The 20,863-nt window shown below is 41.9% G+C and overlaps 2 protein-coding genes across 3 annotated transcripts in view; both read left to right on the top strand.

The window, feature by feature from the left end:
* Positions 1–10,747, top strand: part of PIK3C2A (phosphatidylinositol-4-phosphate 3-kinase catalytic subunit type 2 alpha) — a 50,039-nt gene extending 39,292 nt beyond the window's left edge. For both annotated transcript variants that reach the window (XM_030239987.2, XM_030239986.2), the window contains exons 23-33: positions 943–1,079; positions 1,727–1,896; positions 2,163–2,319; positions 2,739–2,848; positions 4,029–4,236; positions 6,025–6,149; positions 6,548–6,665; positions 6,758–6,839; positions 7,262–7,371; positions 7,598–7,723; positions 8,303–10,747. In XM_030239987.2, the coding sequence (XP_030095847.1) occupies positions 943–1,079; positions 1,727–1,896; positions 2,163–2,319; positions 2,739–2,848; positions 4,029–4,236; positions 6,025–6,149; positions 6,548–6,665; positions 6,758–6,839; positions 7,262–7,371; positions 7,598–7,723; positions 8,303–8,485 (1,526 nt within the window). In that variant the 3' untranslated portion in view covers positions 8,486–10,747. The remainder of the gene's footprint in view (positions 1–942; positions 1,080–1,726; positions 1,897–2,162; positions 2,320–2,738; positions 2,849–4,028; positions 4,237–6,024; positions 6,150–6,547; positions 6,666–6,757; positions 6,840–7,261; positions 7,372–7,597; positions 7,724–8,302) is intronic.
* A 656-nt stretch (positions 10,748–11,403) lies between these two features.
* Positions 11,404–15,556, top strand: RPS13 (ribosomal protein S13). Its single transcript, XM_030240684.2, has 6 exons — positions 11,404–11,525; positions 11,778–11,826; positions 13,434–13,512; positions 14,391–14,560; positions 14,791–14,891; positions 15,479–15,556. The coding sequence occupies exons 1-6, from the start codon at positions 11,503–11,505 to the stop codon at positions 15,510–15,512; spliced, it is 456 nt and encodes a 151-aa protein (XP_030096544.2). The 5' UTR covers positions 11,404–11,502; the 3' UTR covers positions 15,513–15,556.
* The last annotated feature ends 5,307 nt before the right edge of the window (positions 15,557–20,863 follow it).

Raw genomic sequence — 20,863 nt, 5'->3', positions numbered from 1 at the left:
ATGAAGTTGTCTCTGGGGTTTGAAAGTAGGTCACAGAAGTCTGAGTGCAAATACTGTGCCTTGCACCTTGAACATGCTTTTTGCTAGTTTTAGCTAATTCTCTAGAGCTAGCCAATGGAAACCAAAGATATTTAAGAGGCTAAACAATAAATTAAGTATTTCTTTAGTCAGATGAACAGCATGACCAAAACTCTTAAATACATGGAAAATATGGAAATTTAGGTTGGCAAAACTAAGCAAAAAGCTTCTATTTATGTAAGACTTGCTTTTTAGAGAAACAGATGGCTTTTCCTCCTACTCTGTATGATGACTTGATTTATGTAGCTTTTTTTCCTTGTTGCTAATATTAATGTCCTTAAAGTACTCGAAAGATTGAAGGGGAAGAGTCAAATGGATGTAAATTACATATGTACCTTTAGTAGCTCTTGCCAAAATAGAAGTAAAATTCTGTTACTCAACTAAATGTTTTCCTTTTATGATTTAGCTGTACAAATATTTTTAGCAAATTATTTCTCCAAAGTAAGGCCACATATGAAGCCCACTGTCTGGTCTGTTTCAACACTTGACAGCAGATAAAGTTACTAGATTAATTCACTATCAATGTGTGGGAATTGCCAGCATCAAAGTGTTTTGCCCAATTTAGAGTAAAAGTTTGTGTGGTAGAAAATAATTATTCAAAGTATAATTTAAGTATGTATTGTAGCAACTGTAACTAATTGTAGTGAAATAATCTAAGTTGGATTGCTGCATGTTTCATGGTTTACTTTGTAACATAGTCTGTGGAAATGCTTAGGGCACTAATAGAATTATTTTTACACATGACCAGGTTTTCAAGGAGGTTGGTCTAAAACTGTAAGATTGATCATAGTTAGGAATGACTAATAAAAATGCAGCAGCACTTAAGGAGATGGCTAAATACACTTTATTTTATTCTATCTCAAGGCATGGTTGAGCTTGTTCCTGCTTCAGAAACACTTAGGAAAATTCAAGTGGAATATGGAGTGACAGGTTCCTTTAAGGACAAGCCTCTGGCTGAATGGTTGCGGAAGTATAATCCTACAGAGGAGGAGTATGAAAAGGTAACTTTGCAGCACTGTTTTTTGTTTCTGAAGATCATTTAAAAGGGCTAAATACAATCTGATGAAAGAATGAAATTCATATTCCAGGTCTTCAATTGAAATGTTTAGTTTTTATATTTAAGAAACTTAATTTTTTTCTATACTTGAAAAAGAGCAAATTAAAATCCCCCCACCTATAAAAAGGAGCCAGATGGATTCTCAGGATTCTCATCAAGAGTTTTTATTGGATATAGAAAAAATGTACTTTAAATTTAAGAGGGGAGAATAGTGGCTGCTCTTAATTGTAGTTTAGGAGCAGTGGCCTCTTCTTGTACACATGAGATTCAAAAATTAAAATCTTTTTTTGGTCTATAATGCCATTACAATGCATTGGAAATACAAGTCTTGTACCCTTTTCTTTGCTAAGTCCTCTTTTCTCTTTCATTTATGTTAAAAATAAAATAACCATTTTTGTTAGAAAGTGGGATATCAAGAGATTTTGGCAAAGCTAACTATTTGAAGAACAGTATTTGGGGAAAAAAAAAAAAAAAGGAAATTTTTTTTGCCGGGGTTGGACTTGGCACTTATTGAGGTTGACTGTTGAAAACATGAATTATGTTTTTCCACTGATATGTGATCTCAATTCACTTCTTTTCTCTCCCTCCCAGGCTTCAGAGAACTTCATCTACTCTTGTGCAGGATGCTGTGTAGCCACTTACGTCCTGGGAATCTGTGACCGCCACAACGATAACATCATGCTCCGGAACACCGGGCATATGTTCCACATCGACTTTGGGAAGTTTTTGGGACATGCACAAATGTTTGGTAGCTTCAAAAGGTATTTTCTGTACCTTAGCAATGTAGAGAATGAAGTGATTTTCTTTCCAAGTGCTGCTCTGGGAGATCTGCTGTAGGTCCAGAACCATGTCAATGTGCTGTGTAACCTGGGCCAGCACTTGGGAGAGGAACCCAACCCAAACCTGTGAAACGGCATTAATGGAATATTTAATATCATTACCTCAGGCTGGGATGGAGGGCAGCAGGAAGCACATAACAATGAAGAGACCTTATGAAGAACTCACAAATTCTGTGCTTTTTGAACAGGGATCGAGCTCCTTTTGTGCTGACATCAGATATGGCTTATGTCATTAACGGGGGAGAAAAACCCACAATTCGTTTTCAGCTGTTTGTGGATCTCTGTTGCCAAGCTTACAACTTGATAAGGAAACATGCCAGCCTCTTCCTTAACCTACTTTCATTGGTAACCATTTCTCACATTCAATTGAATTGATAGATCTGTCATGCTGGGTTGTATTAAAAACTATGCTTTTTATGCTGCAGAAATTCATAATGCATGCCTTTTTTAAAAGCCAGAAACATCTGATCTACTTTTTGGGAAAGCTTCATTTGGAATCTTTTAAGCTTTTTTACTGCCTACCTCTTTCTTGAAAATTTAAAACTAATATACTACCACAAATTGCACTGCAAAGAGTTTTTAACTGCTTTTAATTCAGCAGAAATAGTGAATAACAGCTGATTTTAAGTAATTGGTGTCTATTGCTGTTAGTATTAAGCAAATTAGTGCAGCTACAAATGAATTTGAGGGTCTGAGTCTTAATCGTTTCAGTATAAAATCGTATTTGGTTTATTGCATTAAAACTAAATTTCAATTTCTTGTAGATGCTTTCTTCTGGGCTACCAGAACTAAGTGGGGTTCAGGACTTGAAGTATGTCCAAGATGCTCTCCAGCCCCAAACAACAGATGCAGAAGCCACCATTTTCTTTACAAGGTACTGGATAAGGGAAAACTAAAATATCGCCCTCTTAATGGTAGATTTCTGTTAGGAAAAAACCTACTAGGGATGGTCACAAACATGTCTGTAGAAGTTGAACAGTTACACTGTACAATCATGAAAGATCAGTTAACTACATAAGTAAGATCAATTCTGTGTAAGAGTAATGCTTGTGCTAAAGTACCTTGCCTAGATTTTAGGGGTGACCTGGTGTGAAATATTGGTTTAAAGTGCTGAGAGTAAATAATTCTGTCTGGCTGTTTAACAGTTACATTTTGAATACATCCTAAATTATTTAATAGCAGAGTATATGATGGAAAGCGTGGTAAAGAAGTTTTCTCTTGGAGAAGTGCTTTTGCACACTGGGGAGGGAGGGATGATGGCCAAGTGTAAGTGGAGGAGTGCATACAGTGTAACTGAGATGTTGCAATGTGTTATAAAAGTGTTACTGTACTTCAGATACACAGAGGAAACTGCAGTGGTGTGCATGCAACTTAGAATCATAGAAAAGTTTAGGCAGGAAGGGACCTTTAAAGGCCATCTAAGACCAATCTTCCTGCTCTGAGCAGGGACATCCACAGCTAGATGAACTTCTCAGAGATGTGTCCTGTCATCTACAACCTCTCTGGGCAACCTGTTCTGGTGTTCCACCAATCTTACTGTAAAAAAATTTTCTTTCTTATATCTAATCTGAATCTGTCTTCATACACTTTGTTCCTTGTCCTCTTGCAGCAGGTGCTGCTAAAAAGTTTGTCCCCATCTTATAAGTTCCCTTTGAGTAGGAATGGCCTCCCCATGAAAGGGCACAATAAGATCTCCCCAGAGCCTTCTCTAGTCTGAGCAATCCCCATTTTCTCAGACTGTTCTCACAGGAGAGGTGTTCATCCTTCTGATAATTTCTGTAGCCCTCCTCTGGATCTGCTGCAACAGTCCATGTCTTGCCAGGGCTCCAAAGTTGGATGCGTGTCTGGAAAGCCTTCATGTCTTCACTAAAAACCTATTCCAAATTTGGATACTGAGCCTTCTATTAAATGTTGATATGATACTATTTATATAGCCCAATGATCACTCAAAAACCTTTTCTTTGTCAGTAAGAAATAGGGTTTATTTTTCTTCAGCTTGAGTCTGATGCATTGACAGAACCATTTTTGTGTGTTTTGACATTTCCTTTTTCTAGGCTGATCGAATCCAGTCTGGGGAGTGTTGCCACAAAGTTCAATTTCTTCATTCACAACTTGGCTCAGCTGCGTTTCTCAGGTCTGCCTTCTAATGATGAGCCCATCCTGTCGTTTTCTGCTAAAACCTATTCTCTCAAACAAGATGGCCGAATCAAACAAGTGTCTGTGTTCACGTATCAGAAGAGATACAACCCAGATAAACACTATGTAAGTACCTGGGAGCTGTTTCTGCTCAGGGAGGATGATGGAGTATTTTCTTCCAACAAGACACAGGGAAGGGACAGGGACAGCTGACCAAAACCAGCCAGAGGGCTGTTCCACAGTGTATAATGTCACTGCCAGCAATAAAAAGCAGGTGTAGGGGAAGAAAGCAGGAGATGGGAGAGGGTTGTCTTCCAGAGTGGCTGTTTGGGAACTGGCTGAGCATGGATCTGCCTGTGGGCTGTGGCGATTGTCTTGCGTCACCTTCCCTACCCAGAAGTGTCTTTATCTCAGCCCACGGATCTTCTCACTCTTGCTGTTGTTCTCCCCACTGTCCCACTGGTGAGGGGGAGGGAGTGAGCAAGCAGATGTGTGGGTGCTGAGCTGCTGGCCGGGGTAAATCAGCATCAGCACTGCTAGAGTACAGACTGGCATTTCTAGCATCCCATAATATCTTGCAAAATGAAAACACATCTTGAAAAGCATCTAGAAGGAAGTAGAAAGGGCAGAAGTAGTGTTGGTGGAGATTATTTTAAAATAGAGAACTTTGAGTCGTGTTGATGGGCTTTTATGTAGCTGCCTTCTGTAAAATGGCTCCTTCCTGAGTAGGAGTTGTAAAATGAGACACTCTGGTTTTGGTCTGACCTTCCATTAAAGTTTGATTTGTTCCTCCTAAGTATAAGCATCGTTTCCTCTACTAATTCACTTACAGTCTTAGTCTTACTAGAGGCACCAACCACTGCAATTTGCCCTCAGGATTTTAATAGACCTGGGTTACACTTTGAGACTTAATGTTTTTGTCCCTATGCAGATGTGCAACCTTCTTCAAATTTTTTTAGTTGTTTTATTCCTCTACTGCTATTTGCTGGGCTGGAGTAATCAGCTCAAGGTACATTGTCCTGAACTTTTGTATAACATGAGCTATATTGACAGAGGGAAATGTAAATCTCTCTCCAAGCTGTGTTTGCTGTAAATGTCTTAATCTGGTAAGACACCAACAAGGGAAAGCAGAAGAAATCTGACTAATGCTGGAAGTGAAGAGGTCTGTACTGAATCACTGTATAATAAATGTATTTGAGTATCCTGGTCTAAGCCAAAACAGCCTCTCCTCTTCCAGGAAACTGTTAGGATGCTCTAGATTCTGTCTAGATTTTAAAAGTTAAATTATACGTTAAAAGTGTAACTACTCTGCCCATTAAATGAGGATGCTGAACTGAATTTTCTGTGCAGCTCTCAAACTTCATTTCCCTTGAATAATGTGAATGTATCCTGTGACTCACAATACTTAAAAAAAATATTTTTGTATAATGCAGTGCACTTGCATCCTCCCAGCAAATTATCACTTTAAAAGTGGAATTTTTTCGACTCAGGAGGGAATTGAATTGAAAAAATACACCTGAAAGGTTCTGTGGTAGTTCTGGCCCCACAGATACAGGTCTCAGTGTAATCCTGCACCAGTGTTAACATTTTGTATACCTGGTATGGACTTCCAGTGAGGCTTCAAAGGGAGATTGTGCACAGTTCAGCCTTACCTGTCTTCATCTTAACTCTTCATCTGTCAGCTGTGGATCTACCTTGTGGGAAGACCATGTGATGTTACTTTCCATGAAGGGCTACTTAGAATTCTAACTCTACTATGAAATGCCAATGTTGGAATAAGGGCTGTAGTCATGGGATATGTATTCAGGAGAAGGGCTGCTACAGGAGAAGGAGTTGATTGTGAAGGAAGTTATATTGTTAAGCCATTTTAAAATGTTTCTATATCAGCTACTTTTATTTTTGTGTTTTGGGCAGATCTATGTAGTGAGAGTTTTGAGAGAAGGGCAAATTGAGCCAACATTTGTCTTCCGAACATTTGATGAGTTCCAGGAGCTCCACAACAAACTTGGCATTCTCTTTCCTCTTTGGAAATTACCAGGGTATGTTCCTAACTCACTCATCACTATTACCAAAGCAACAAAACTGCTCCCATCTGGGTGAGGGAAGAAATAGCTTGAAATGGAGACAAAACTGCTGAGGGGCAAACTAGACCTCAGAGCTGGCAATTAAGAGAGAAAGCAGTTGTCTCTCAGTTTTAAGGAGGAGATCCAGAGGGGCATCTCAGTGTTGTGGTCTGTGTGTCATATCACATATTGTAATTACCTATAAATATTTCCTTGCCTTTCTGGAGTGTCATAACCTATCATGCTGTGTTTCTACTCTGGATTGGCAAAAAAACCCCAGATGTCAGCACATCAGGATGGAAATGACAATGGAATCCCACTGTACTTACTTCTGATAAAGTAACTGAAAACTCGGTGTTGTTCTTCTCATGTAGCTTTCCTAATAAGATGGTCCTGGGAAGAACACATATCAAAGATGTAGCAGCCAAAAGAAAAGTGGAGCTCAACAGCTACATACAGAGCCTGATGAACAGTTCTCCAGAGGTGGCAGAAGTGAGTGCACATAATTTAAATCAAATGCAAGTTTTCAAGTTTTGGCGCTTTTTAACACTTAAACTAACATGTAACATTTCTTCCAAATTTAGTGTGATCTTGTTTATACTTTTTTCCATCCATTACTTCGTGATGACAAAGTGGAAGGAATAGATGGAATAGCCAGACCTGCAGGTAAGGGATGTTTATAAATTGAATTATATGGTTTGACACATTTACAGCTTGAATCTTTGAAATGTTTTTTACTTAACTGTAGTTTTCTCTCATTGAAAGCTGCATCACTACCTTTTCAAATGTGCCTACATACAATTTCAAAGACATACATACCAAAAATTGCAGTAATATGTGTGATCACTTGGGGCTTGTTTATGGCTTGCCTGAATTATTCAGGTTTTCACTCCAAACCTCCAGGCTGGTTCTTGCAAGAGAATGCAAAAACCTTTAGAGCCTGTAGCCTTTCCTCTGTTGGAGAGCTAGAAATAAAATCAGGAACTGAACTTGGTCTAAGGCTTGTATGTTTCCATATGTGATAAGTCAGTGTAGTAGTGATGAAAATGTACCAGTATTACAGAAGAAATAATTGTATGTTGTTTCAGATACAAGTCCATCAAGTCCTACCTCAGGCAAAGTGGGTGGAGAAGTGAAGCTATCCATATCCTATAGAAATAGCACTCTATTTGTCATGGTGATGCACATCAAAGACCTGGTAAGTGGAGATACTGCCCTCACTGCCAAAAACTTTCCATTTTCTCAGTTACCATCTTGACTTAGATTGATGCAGGAATGATGAAACTCTCTCTTTTCTTCTAAATTTTCCTGCTTAATTAACTGCTGCTTTTGATTAGCTTGATTGCAAAGTCTGCACACTTGACAATGAATATGCAGTTATGCACTAATTAGTTTTCTAACTTACCTTGTTTGTTTGGCTGTAGGTCACAGAAGATGGTGCAGATCCAAATCCCTATGTGAAAACCTATTTACTTCCAGACACGCACAAAACATCCAAACGCAAAACCAAAATCTCCCGGAAGACAAGAAACCCAACTTTCAATGAAATGGCAAGTTAAAATTTATGTGATGGCTTCCTATAACTTACTATAATCTCTTATTCTAAGCAGTAATTAAAATATTACTGCTTTACACTAAAAATAGTCTAAAAAAATACGTGAATATGTATAAATGGAAAATGAACTGTTTCCAAAAACTTTGTGCCCTGATTAGATATAAAGCATCTTATAGCATAAGATCTTTTAAAAATCTTATAAAGCATCTTAGTGGGTCAGTGTGCTATTACAAGGAAGCAGAAATTTCTCAGACTGACTGAGGAATGATGTGGAGAAGGCAAGGAATCTTAAACTCAAGCTCCCCCAGCCCTGGATTTACTGACTCATGATGTGGAGAAACATTAATTCAGAACTCTTGGTGTGTAAACAGTACTTCAGTAATTTTAAATACTTAACATTTGGAGCACGAAATAAAACAGGGATGTCCTTCAGCCCATTGTCTGAGAAAGGGATGCGCTGAATGGTCACAGTGTGTAGTTCAGACATCTGTCAGTGGCTGGGCAGGCAGAAGAAAGCACAGTTTGGGTAATTTCTTTTGGCTAACCAGAAAATTCTTCACTTCTCACCTCCCAGCTCGTGTACAGCGGATACAGCATGGAGACTCTGAAACAGAGGGAGCTGCAGTTAAGTGTGCTCAGTGCAGAATCGTTACGTGAGAACTTCTTCCTAGGTGGAATTACACTGCCACTGAAGGACTTCAACTTGAGCAAGGAGACTGTTAGCTGGTATCGACTGACTGCTGTACCCTACCTGTGACCTCAGTCGGACCAGAACAGTTGTATTCACTTGTGCTTTGTGCATCTTCCTACTTGAAGATAACCTGTACACCTGAAAACAAGAGACTCTCCATTTCAACAGATATGTTGGACCAATGTTCAGGTAGCCTAATTTGGAGGATTGCAAGAAAAACCTGGTTTATACCCATGTGATGTTATCAAAGCATCGCTTGTAAGCATTTAAGAGTTGTGGGTAAAGGAAGGGATTTTTAAACCATCAGTGAAGGTGAGTTGAGCAGTTTGACCATGCTGGTTGGTTGAACCATAACTCAGTCATTAGGCCAGTGGATGCAGTGCATTTTTGCTTTTAATTTGTTGTCACTGTTGTGTCATCCATGACACGATGCTGGAGAACATCAAAGAAATTGCATATTTTAGGATTACATTCCCACTACTAATGAGACATCACAGAAAACAGCAGGTAAACTTTTGGTGTCTGCACACACACCTGTAGAAATGAAGGTTGAAGGGCTGGAAAAATTCCTTAAGAACATTTAATTCCAGATTCATGCTTCTCTGAGACTTATTGGAGTGAGTGCCAATAGTGGAAGTTGTAAATAATGGTGCCTTATAATTCAAATGCTTCTCTTTTACCTCATTTCTGGTATTTAAAAATGTATACAATATTAACTTTGAGCTCCTTATACAGGGGGAACATTCTCATATTGGATACCTTGCAGGTCCTACTGGAAGCCTTTTCCCAGGATGTGTTATTTACAAATAGCATCACTTATACTAATCTTCACAATTTGTTCAACTTAAATAAGTTTTTTTTCTACTCCATCTTCTACCCATGGTCTCCAAAAATTGAATGAAGACTGGCTGAATGTGGTACTGTGGGAAATGTACCCGGCTTCTCAGTGGGGGTTTTTGTTGTAATTTCTAGAACTTTTCAATACTGCAGTGATTAAGTGTGGGACAGATTCAAACACTAATCCAAAGTGGCATTTGCATCTGTGCTTCCAGGGAAAGGGTGGCCTCTAATTGAAAAGCACCACTGCTGGCTGAATTGCAGGCCAGAAATTAGTTCATATTAACAGCTTTGAGAGAGGAACTTGGCTGTTTTTTTTTTTTCCTTTAGCAGTTCACAGCAATACTGTTTCTCACTCCCAATAAACTACTTCATTTCAAGGAACATTAGATTTGAATATATCGTGACAGAGGAGTACAAATGTCACTGTCTCCCATTTGTACCACTGATTACTTAATTAGGCCTTTCTGCACTACAGGTGTCACCTTTTTGTTCACCTTATTTGGGATTTAGGATATTCATGTTCTGTGTAAAGAAAGCTCTAAAGTTGCACATTTCTTTAGTCCAAAATCGTGAAGCAAACTTTTCAAGTGAAATATGCAACTATGAATGAGGACACAATACAGGGAAAGCCTTCCGTCTACCCAACACTAAAAACCTATTTTATAATCCAATCTTCCTTCCCCTGCTACTGACCAATCTCTCTTCAATAAAGAAGAGAGAAGTAAACTTGAATCTCCTGGTGCCTAAATGATTCACGGTCCAATTTCATAGGAATTATTGCAATTAAAAAGCTAGTGATACCTTGAATGTTAGAAACTGGGCCGATACTAATGGGCGCTAACAAATCCCAGTTGTAGTAGGCATCCTCTGCATATTTTTCATTTAGTATATAGCCTGTAAATAATAAACTATATAACTAACTGATATATTTCCTGCTCACTTGATGCTTTTGAGACTTACTCCATTCCATCATTAGAATCACAAGTCACTTAAACACAGGAAAGTAGACTACTGTTTTTGTGAAACGTTCCATTGTGAAATAAAATGAAAGCAATATGGACTGCCTTTTTTGCAGTTTGCTATTAAAGCACAGTGTCTTACAGCACAGAATACAATTAAACTAAAATCCTTTAAAAATTGTTTGCAGTTTTAACAGTTGTCTGGACTGAAAAAAAAGTATAGTACTGTATTACTGTTAGCACATGTCCTGACTTCTGATTTATTCTTCATAGCTTAACTCATTTTGTGCCTTTCCCTTCTTTTTCAAAATCGTCACTGGCTGGAACTTTTTATGGTCATGGATTTTATGTTGTCTGTGGGATCTGGCCTTGGCCTCTCCAGGACCAGCACCAAGTTTGCACCTCTTTGCACTATTCTCAATTACGAAAAAACTGATTGTTGCAATAAGAATTTTACCGTGCTACATAGAAAAACTGAGATGGATGTGAAAGAGGGAAATATTTGATTGGGATGGAATATACCAGTATGCTAAGTAGCTTGAAAATGTAGTTTTAACAGCTTTTTATATCTTGTTTAATGAAAAGAAAAAAAAAAATCTTTTATGCACCGTTTGACCTGCAGCCAGTGTAATTGTCCCTCCAGACCTTGTGTTGGTATCCGAGAGCAGCAGCTTGCGCTAGGACCTCTTCCTCTACTAACCTCCAACTTTGCACTGAACTTTTTATTACTGCCTTTGTACGACAGCTGCCTGTCTCTGGACGCATGTGCGATCTTTGGTAAACGCTCTTTTCTCTATTTTTACAACTGTAGGGTTGTGTAGGACCCGCCGTGACCCGCCTTAAGGCCGGGGCTCCCCCAGGGCCCGCCGTGTCCCCCTGGCCGGGCGCTCCCTGAGGGGGCACCGCGCTGGGGGGGCGGGGGGCAGCGAGAGCAGGGCGCTTCCCTCCGTCTGTGTATCTCTGAGAACCAAATACTTTCATTAAACGATAATAAAGATGTACAATATGGCCCCGCTGGGGCGCGTTCGCTGTGACTCCGTAACTCTGCCGTACGTACATTAAACACTATTCTGGAATAAAACCCAGCGCGTGGCCGCCTCTGTGTTGGAACGGGCTGGGGGTGGGGGGCCCTGGGCGGGACGGCTGAGGGGGTGCGCGCCGCGCAGTCCGGGCGCCGCTGATTGGCTGCCGCGGGCACGGGGCGGAGTCAGGGCAGGCCCGCCACTTCCTGCGGAAGCGCGCGGGCGGAGCCGCTCCTTCTGCCCGCTCCGCTCTGCCGCCATCATGGGTCGCATGCACGCTCCGGGGTGAGCCGCGGGGCCGGGCCGGGGCCGCGCCTGGGGGACGCCCTGGAACTGCGCCGGGGGGCCGGGGGGTGCCGCGAACCGGGCCGGGGGCGGGAAGGGTGCTGCGGAACGCTCCGGCGCGTGTGGGGATGGCGAGGGAGGCGGGCGGCCGTGCGGACATGGCGGCGGGGTGGTGGGAGAGGCTCGGGCCGCGGCGGAAGGGCCGAGTCCCTCAGCTCGGGCGCTTAGTGTGTGATGTGCTTCTTCCCGCAGAAAGGGCCTGTCCCAGTCCGCCTTGCCCTACAGGCGCAGCGTGCCCACGGTGAGTACCTTCCCCAGAACCTTCCCCGCCCCGTGCGCGCTCCGGGACGCGCAGCGCAGCTCGCAGTGCCCGCGGAGGGAAAGAAAACGAGATCTGTCGTGTTCGGCGTCATCACTTTCAAATTGTGGCCTGTGTAAATGCTTCCTTGGCATGTGGTGGAGCAGGCTTCCTGCAGAGGTCTCTCTGTGGCGTCTCCCTCTGTGCAAGCATTCAGAACCCACCTGGATGCGCTGCTCTATATATAATCTGCTCTAGATGACCCTGCGCTGGGGAGGGGTTGTTTTATATGATCTCCAGAAGTTCCTCAGCCCTGAAAATTCCGTGGTTTTGAGATGATCCCTAGTATACTGAGGAAGCAAGTGTTTTTTCTAGCCAGATGGTTTGTTTGGCAAAGAAGTCTTTTTTCGTTTTCTATTTAAGTATTTCTTCAGATACTTCGAGCCTGTAGGCTGGTAATTCCTGGACATTAAATCATTGTATCCAGACTCGTATTTGCAGTTGTGGAATAAATCGATTGCCTTCAAAAATGCTTCAAACCAATTTGTTGGTCAGGGGACTAAAAGAGATAGTTCTGGTGTGCTCTTAGTTCCTTCAAGAATATTTCCAATTAAAAAGGCTTTCTCTGTCTTTCTTTCCAAGATCATTTTTTTGGAGGATTTCGTTGTTGGTAGAAAGAACAATTTGTGGTCCATGTGGAAAAGCATGAAGTAAAAAACAGTGAAATAAGAACATAAAAATAAAATCTGAAATTAAATAGATACAATTAAAAGTAAGGTAATATGAAGCTGCTTGAAGTCCTACTGATGGTTAAACAGTTCAATAACAATTAGGATGAATAAATGCTATACTGGTTTTCAAAAAACCCTGTGGGGATTCTTTTGCTTAGTTTTATTTAGATTCTGTCCTAAATGGTGATCTTTTGAGCACTTCCATGTTAATTTTTGCTGTGCTTTTCTATTTCATACTGTGACAGTAAAAAGTAAAAATCAGGAGTTTCTGTAGCTCATGGCAAGTCAGGATAATGTGACTTGGTGGTGTTGTTTTCTCATTAATAATCATGGAAGCAGTGGCTTTATCTGTACTGTTTAACTTAAAATTAATAGAAAAGGCACAGTCCTATCTTGGTAGATTCGTTTAATTTTTTAATTATTAGTATACTTTAGGTCTGATTTTTCACTTCTCTCTGTAGTAACTTTACTGAGAGGTGGCTAAATGGGTCTCAATTTTGTTTTTGTCAAAGGACCTAGGTAAAGAATTCCTTCCCAAGGACAGTGATTTTTTTTTTGTCTGTAACATTGGATTTTTACTTCTGGTGTGCCAATTAAAGTGAAATGATTATAAAGCAGATGTTTGGAGGCTTTATGGAGTTTTTACAATGGAGACTCATGTTTACCTCTGCCTTCCCTCATGACATTTCACTAGCACTATAGGTTTATTATATTCTTAAAAATTTCTTTATCATTAAAAGTGCAATTTCAGTTCTTGATTGTTTTTTTGAGCATTACGAAGCACCTCTTTCTAACATATATTTAAAGTTTTCATGTAGCTTGCCTCTGTATTAAGCAGTTGTTAAAGTTTGGCTTTTTTTTTTTTTTTTTTTTCTTTAGTGGCTGAAACTTACTTCTGATGATTTTAAGGAACAGATCTACAAGTTGGCTAAAAAAGGCCTGACTCCCTCCCAAATTGGTAAGGATTATAAACCACTCCTGAATGGGGACAAACCCACATTTTTCTGACTGTAATATTGTAATTGTTCCTTTAACCTATAGTGAATAAGGTGCTGAGAGAGCACAGCATTTCTGGTGTACCTGTGTTCACTGTGGGTACCACTGAGTGTGGTATCCCAGGGTTAATATCCTGCCACTGGGACATTGTGTGTGTTGTTCTTGCAGGGAGCATATTTGGTGAGCTGGTGGGTTGTTTCTGGTTTTTTCTCAAGTGGAAGACTTGAGGCATCTGTTTCATCTTACAGCCTGTCCTCAGGAATGGCCACTACTAAGTGTTATAGGGAAGTTTGGTGTGCCCAGTTTCCTGGAGGAAGTTTTCCAATACCAGGAGCCCTGTGGGGTTTCCTGAGCACTGCAGCTGCACCATGGGCTGGTTCTGGGGTTTGAACCCTTCCATGCTGAAGTGTTTGCATGACAGAGGCCATGAGCTGTGTATGCAGTGTGAGTGGTGCTGTGTAAATGAAGGTTTGTTATTATTGTAATCCTGAAAGCAGTATTAATTCCTTGTAGAGGGATCCACAGAATGATTGAATATGTTGCTTTAATGAGTCCTATTGAAAATTTTCCAATAGTATTGGCAAAGATGAGCACCTCGTGTGTTACCTGCTTAAGCATGATGGGAGAGTCGGTTGGCTTTTAAGTGTTCCCAGATAAAGTGTTTCAGCTTCTATAAGTTGTATTTTGCTCACTCATTGCCGGCCATTTCTTCTGCCATTAGAAAGGTTTTTAACTTGGAGAAGATCTTTTTTTGGGTAGCTTGTAACTGTAAGGTCAGTTTCACAAGATTGTTGGTGCATGTTTCTTCCTTTCAGTGTAAGATGTTCGTGTTTGTTTCAGGTGTGATCCTGAGGGATTCCCACGGTGTTGCCCAGGTTCGTTTTGTTACTGGCAACAAGATTCTGAGAATCCTGAAATCAAAGGGACTGGCCCCAGACCTCCCAGAGGATCTTTATCACCTGATCAAGAAAGCAGTTGCTGTTCGCAAGCATCTTGAGAGAAACAGAAAGGTGAGTGCTCCTTTAATTAGATAACTTAGTGCCTGAGATTTTAAATTACACACTAGTTCAGGTACAGCTTGACAAAGCAGAGACTCCTTGTGTGCTGTTTGCCCCCTTTTGAGTAAACTGAGGTTGGGCAGGCATTTTGAGCAAGGAGAAGAGTCTTTGAAAAGGATTGTAAAAGCAGTGTTTAAAAAGTAGTTGTCATGTTGGGGTTGTAATGTAACTTTGTTTCCCAGGACAAAGATGCCAAGTTCCGCCTGATTCTGATCGAGAGCAGGATCCATAGGCTGGCTCGCTACTACAAAACCAAGAGAGTGCTGCCACCCAACTGGAAGTAGTAAGTGTTCTCCTGCATTCCTCTTGGCACTGAGGACTGCAAGGTCTTGTAAACTTTGCAAGTATTTTCATTAAGAATCGGCTGAAAAATCCATGAAACTTACACCTAGGTAAAATGTTGTAACTCTTGGATGAAAATCATGGTCCCAACAAATGAAGTCACTACCAGGTGATTTTTATAACACTTTCAACTGCTGTCTTTGTTCTCAGGTACTTTTATAGTTCATGTCACTTTCAAAGCTTAGTGAGCTTAGTAGCTGTGACAAAAAGGAAAGTAGCTTGTAGCTTTTCTCAATGAGAAGTAACCACCATAGAATTCTCTCAAATGTTAGGATTAGCCTTGTTTTACCCAAGGAGATTCAAGTGCAGCTAGCCTGGTTTTTAAATATATAGGTTTGTGCTGTCACCCTAGGATTTTTATTGTAAAAGGAAGAGTGAAATCTTAGGCCATAAAAATTTTTAAATAGTGATTTAGCTGCTGGTAGTAGTTAACTGATAGCTAAAACTTTTAACTGAAGCATTGTTTTTGATCACTAGTTTGAAAAACTGCTCTGCAATTAATATTTCTCTCTTTTCCTCTCTTTTTAGTGAATCATCAACAGCTTCTGCCCTGGTCGCATAAGAGCTGGCTGTGATTAACTGAAAGAATAAATTTTCGTTACCTGAGTTTGTGTTGTCTCTAAGTGCTTGGTGTGTTGGAGGCTTCTGTTTGTTTTAGGAAGCTGCATGTCAACAGGACGTTTTCCAAGTGGAGCAGGCTGTGGTTTCCATATTGCTGTCCTGCAGTATCATATCTGGGTCCTGCTTGTTGCAGTGCTGAACCAGCTTGGATGTTGGTGTCTGTGCTTAAACTGGTTTGGTTTTTAGAAATACAGAATTTGCAGAAGGGGTTATGCAGGAGGTGAGGGATTAAAACAAAATTGGAGAGGTTAATTAATTCATCACAGGTCATGTGGAGCTGTTGCTTGTGCAGAGAGCCTAAGCAAACCTCAGCCAGCTCCTGGCAGTAACTTGCTGTCATTTGTAAGTAATTTTAGGAGTAATCTTTGAGATTTGGGTAAATGTGGACAGCAGTTTTAGCTGCTCTAGGATGTTGTGTCTTTACTGAAATAGTTTTCCCTAAACCCTAAGAGCAAGAGCTATTGGATATTCATTGCTGCCAGTGTTGTGTCTCCAGATTTCTCATAGCTTTACCTGAAGTAATTTTTCTGCTGAAGAAACAGAAAACATATTAAAACATAGAAAAAATTTTTCTCCTTTTCTAGGAGTAAATTATAAATGGAGTTACTCTGAGTTGTTGGAATTTGCTTTTAAGTGTGGGTGGATTACTTGACTTTCATCACCTTGAGAAGTTGGGTAAATTGATCCAAGCCATGTCATTTTTGTACGCTGTAGTAGCTACTTCCTAGATCATAACTAGCAGGACCTGGATTTCTCAGAAAAACGGGATTCCCCTGGCAGATGGCGCAGCTAAACACAGCCCTGTGGTCGGGAGGCAGGTGCAGCGTTCCAGTCGCCCCCCGAGGTGCTGCTCTCTGGGTGAGCCCGCGCTCCCCTCGCTCCCTGCCGATCGCTGTGTCGAGTGCGGGACGCGGCCGCGAGGGGGCGCCCGCAGCCGGGAGCGCTGCAGCTCCGCGGGCCGAGCAGCGCCGCCTGCGGGGCCGCTCCCCGCCCGGGAACACGAAGGGTTTCCGAGCTGCCAGCTGCTCCTGCGGCTTCGGGAGCTTGCTGGAGCTCAGGGTGTTTTCCTGAGGATGGCAGAAGAGGCGTGCACCATATCTCTTGCTGAGGAATGGTAATGGTGTTGCAATTGATACGTTCAGAGTTCTGCTTATATTGCTAAAGATTCTGTACTTCCTATAAATCATACAGGCTGGTTTAGGTAAATTGTCCTCAGTAGGATTAATCATAAAATCAGCATGGCCTGTATTGAAAGGAACATGAAAGATCACCCAGTTCTAACCCGCTGCCTTGGGCAGGGACAACTCAGAGCCCCGTCCAGTCTGGTCTTGCACTTCCAGGTATGGGGCAGCCAAAACCTCCCTGGGGAGGCTGTTCCAATGCCTCACCACTCTCACAGCAAAGAATTTGCTCCTAATACCTAACCTAAACTTCCTCTCTGTGTTTGGACCGATTACTCCTTGTCCTATCACCACAGCTCCTGATGAAGTATCCCTTTCCAGCTTCCTTGGAGTCCCCTTCAGGACCAGAAGGCTGCCTTGAGGTTTGCACACAGCCTCTTCTCCAGACTGAAAAACCCCAACTCTCCCATCCTGTCTTTGTAGGGGAGCTGCTCCAGTCCTCTTCACCAACTTCATGGCCCTCCTCTGGATCTGCTCCAATTGTTTCACATTCATTTTACCTTGGGGAACCCCAGGGCTGGATGCAGTGCTCCAGGTGGGGTCTCACTGGAGCAGAGCAGAGGGCCAGAATCCCCTGCCTTGACCTGCTGGTGCTGTTGTTGCAGCCCAGAGATTGTCCATCCTTTACCCTTTGGATTGCCGTAGCCACAGCAGGAGGTGGGTTCACTTGCCCCAGGGCAACCCCAGGGCTGTCAGCTCAGCAGCTGCTGTGGGAGCAGTGGAGCCAAGCTCTGGCAGGGGTAAATCCCCCCTGGAACCTGTGAAACTGAGCATTGTGTCAGAGGGATGTGCTCCAGGAAGAAAGGGGTTCCTTGGAAGCATCAGGTGAGTTCATCATTTGTGCTACAGGGCTGTGAAACTCTCTCAGGTAGTCAGCTAACTGTTCTGCCTTGTTCTGATCACCAGCACTGGTGATCCTGCTGCCCAGGAGACCTAGTGGAGCCTTCCACTCTCTGTACAGGTACAGTAACTTCTCTTGCCTGGAGAGCTGTGGTAATGGGGATAAACCCAGACATGCATATAGTTGCTCAAAATTGATTTTTTTAAGGCCTAGCACAAACTGGCTTCCCTCTCCCTTAGCACCATGGATGTTCTCAGGCTTTGGGTCCCACTGCCTTCTTGCTTTCTCTTGTCACTGTCACGTGCTTTATGGCTTCCCTTGCCTTGATTTAACCCTCAGAATATACTGGTTTGCCTTATTCCCAGCACCAATGTACAAATTTCCAGCATTGCTTTTTTCTCCAGTGGCATTTTTTGCTCTCCCAGCAGGTACAAATCTGGACAATGATTTTTTTTTTTTTTTTTCCTATCCCAGTGTGAGATTTTTCCTGCTTTTTGCTGGGCACACATCAGAAAGGAGCTCTCAGCCTCTCACTTCCATCTCTCTTGGCCCTTCCTTCTCCAGAGAAGAGCAGCCCCCGTTTTTGCAAATCAGTCAAGGCAATTTTCTTCCTTTCCTTTAGGTAACCTGAGTTTAGCCCACCCTGATCTGGGTCAGCTAGGGCAGTGCTCAAATGTATGAACACACCTTCATGTTTTCTTCACTCCAGCCTGGAATGGTAAGTCCAGAAAGGTCTTTGGTTGAATCAATACATGCCATGTGCAGTTTCTACCTCTGTTTCTAGGAAAGCCTTTCAAAGGTGACTGTTAAGTATGAAAAGGATTAGCCTTGGCAGGGATTTAAGGGAAAGCTTTGATTCAGTCATGTCCAGTGGACTCTCTTAGTGCTAGGTATCTCTTTTATTCTGAAGGCTTTGGCGGTGTGTGACTGGTTCTGTTGTAGAGGCAAATAAACCATCTTTTACCCCTGAATTTTTCTGATTGACAGTTCCTGTTTACAGGTACCTCTGTGGGAAAAAAACCTTAGTAATTTATTTCAAGTAAGGAGACTTGAACACCAGTTACTCTGCTGTTAAGTCATTGCCACTGCTGGAAACCATTTCTTTAGCTGAAAAGGGGCAAAAAAAGTCAACCAAGGTATAGCAGTGGCAATCAAAAAAGGCAAGAAATTATGTGGATTTATAAACGTAGAGCTGCAAGTATGTGCTGCTTTGTTTTTTCTTAAAAACATTTTGTTTCCAGTTGCATTTTCTGCCACGGTGCATTTTAATTTTCAGCTCAAAAAATCATTCCTTGCAAGTTAATACCAAATAGCAAAGAGTGAATGAAAAGTGCACCGAGGTGTTTTTGGAGTGATGCTGTGTGTGTCACTTTCTCCCACTGTTTTCAGTGTCACTTACAGACCATGAAACACAGTGTAGTTAAAAAGCACCTCACGTGTTTCTCGGGGCTCACGGGCCGGTTTCTTTCCCCATCCCCATTTAAATAAAGAGCAGTAGAGCCTCTGGAATTCACCAAAGGCAGGTCCAGTGCACGCCGGGCTCTGGGATTGCTGCTGATTCTGGCTTAAGCTAATGCTGCTTCACGTTCATGCAGTTGTTTTGTTCTCCTTTCAATGCTGGGATCAAACTCGTGAAAAAATGCGGCTCTTGCTGGGAAGTCCCTTCAATACCTCGGCACATTTGCATGACAATGGGTGGCTTTGCCCTGGTAACCTCCCTCCTTGGCCAGCACATATCTTGGCAGCAGGAAATGCTTCCACAGTACTTGCTGCTAATGGTGTGTCCGTGAATGTCCTTTTCTTGCTTCCAAGGATTTCTGGACATGGTTGCACATGAAGGCTTCCTTCTTTTTCTCTCCCCCCTCTCCTGCCTGCTTTCAGGACAAATTTTGCCTCTGAACAGTGGTGCTGATCAGTGAGGGTGCTTTCCTCTGGCCTCGGGATTTATTAGCGATGTTACCCAGCACAGGTGCAGCCCTAACTGGAGCTGAATCGATAAGGAAGGATAATGATAACGGCACGGCAATATGTATGGGATGTGAGGCTTAACTAACTACACATTGTACAGTGTGCTACAGGGCCTGGTGGCTACAGAAGGACTGGCAGCCCCTTTCTGCAGCCTCTCTCTGTGTTTGGGGCAAAGGAAGTGAAGCTCAGCCCCTGAGCTGCAATACTGGGTGGCAGGTAATTATGTCGGCTGTGCCTGAGGCTAGAGGTGTACCTACATTAAAAGATCACCTGAGTTTTCGAGTGACTGCTGGTTTTACAGGCTGATATTTTATTCCCTTTGAGGCTGCTCACTCAAGACCCCTTTTCAGGTCAGAATTCTCCTTCTTCAGAGCCAGGAAGGGGCTTTCAAGTTTAGTGCAGCTGTCAGGGATCAATCTCTTTTACTGCTCCTTCAAGTTCTTTCTGATGCAGATGAATAATTTCCGCAGATCCCGAATCCTGTGTTATTCCGGAGTGGGAAGAGGGTGACTGGTGTTTTGAACTGTAGAAGCTGTTGACTGACTGGGTGAAGAAACCAGTGACAGCCATTAAAAATTAATCCGGTTAAATGAACTTGGGAATGATCTGAATCTATGGGGAGCAGTTCTGATGGTGAAGGCATTTGAGATTTGCAAGGAAGGGGAAGGAAATCTCCTTCAGTATAGTATATTTTAGTGGACATGGGGGCACACTGAAAGTTGTTGTCAAATACAGGCTATAAAAGAAATTGTTTCCTCATAAGGTCTTTTTTCCTTTTTTTCCTGCTGCTTTGATGTTACAGAAAAACCATATCATCTGCCTTTTTTTTTTTTTTTTTTTTTTTTTTGTGGGTCCATCCCATCTTGCTCAGCTCTGCTGGCCTTGGCCAAACTAGGACTATAAATTGATAAATTCTCAGAAACTGCTGATGGAGCCCTATCTATTATATTGGGTATTCCATTTACACCTCCAACTTATGCTACAGATTTCTCCTTGCAGTTCACTTAGGTAGTTGCTCCTGATAACTTTCTTCAGCAGTAGATTCAGGTCTGGATTCTCTTTTGGTTTAGTATTCTGTTATTTTCAGTACTGTATCTGATCAGCAATACAAAAATAATATTTTTAAATGGTATTTATGTAGCCTCAATCAAGATAGGATCTCAAAACCATCCATGAATAATAAATAAAGCCCTTACTAATAAATAACATTCCTGTAATGTGCAAGGAGGTGATGGTGGTTTCAGTGGTCCCAAATTCTTTGTGTGTTGGGTAATGACCTGGGAATAGTCAGTTTCTGGAGAG

This window comes from Serinus canaria, chromosome 5, assembly GCF_022539315.1.
Source record: "Serinus canaria isolate serCan28SL12 chromosome 5, serCan2020, whole genome shotgun sequence".
NCBI classification, from domain to species: Eukaryota; Metazoa; Chordata; class Aves; order Passeriformes; family Fringillidae; genus Serinus; species Serinus canaria.
The sequence above is the reverse complement of the archived record's forward strand: the minus strand, read 5'-3'. Positions and strand labels throughout refer to the sequence as shown.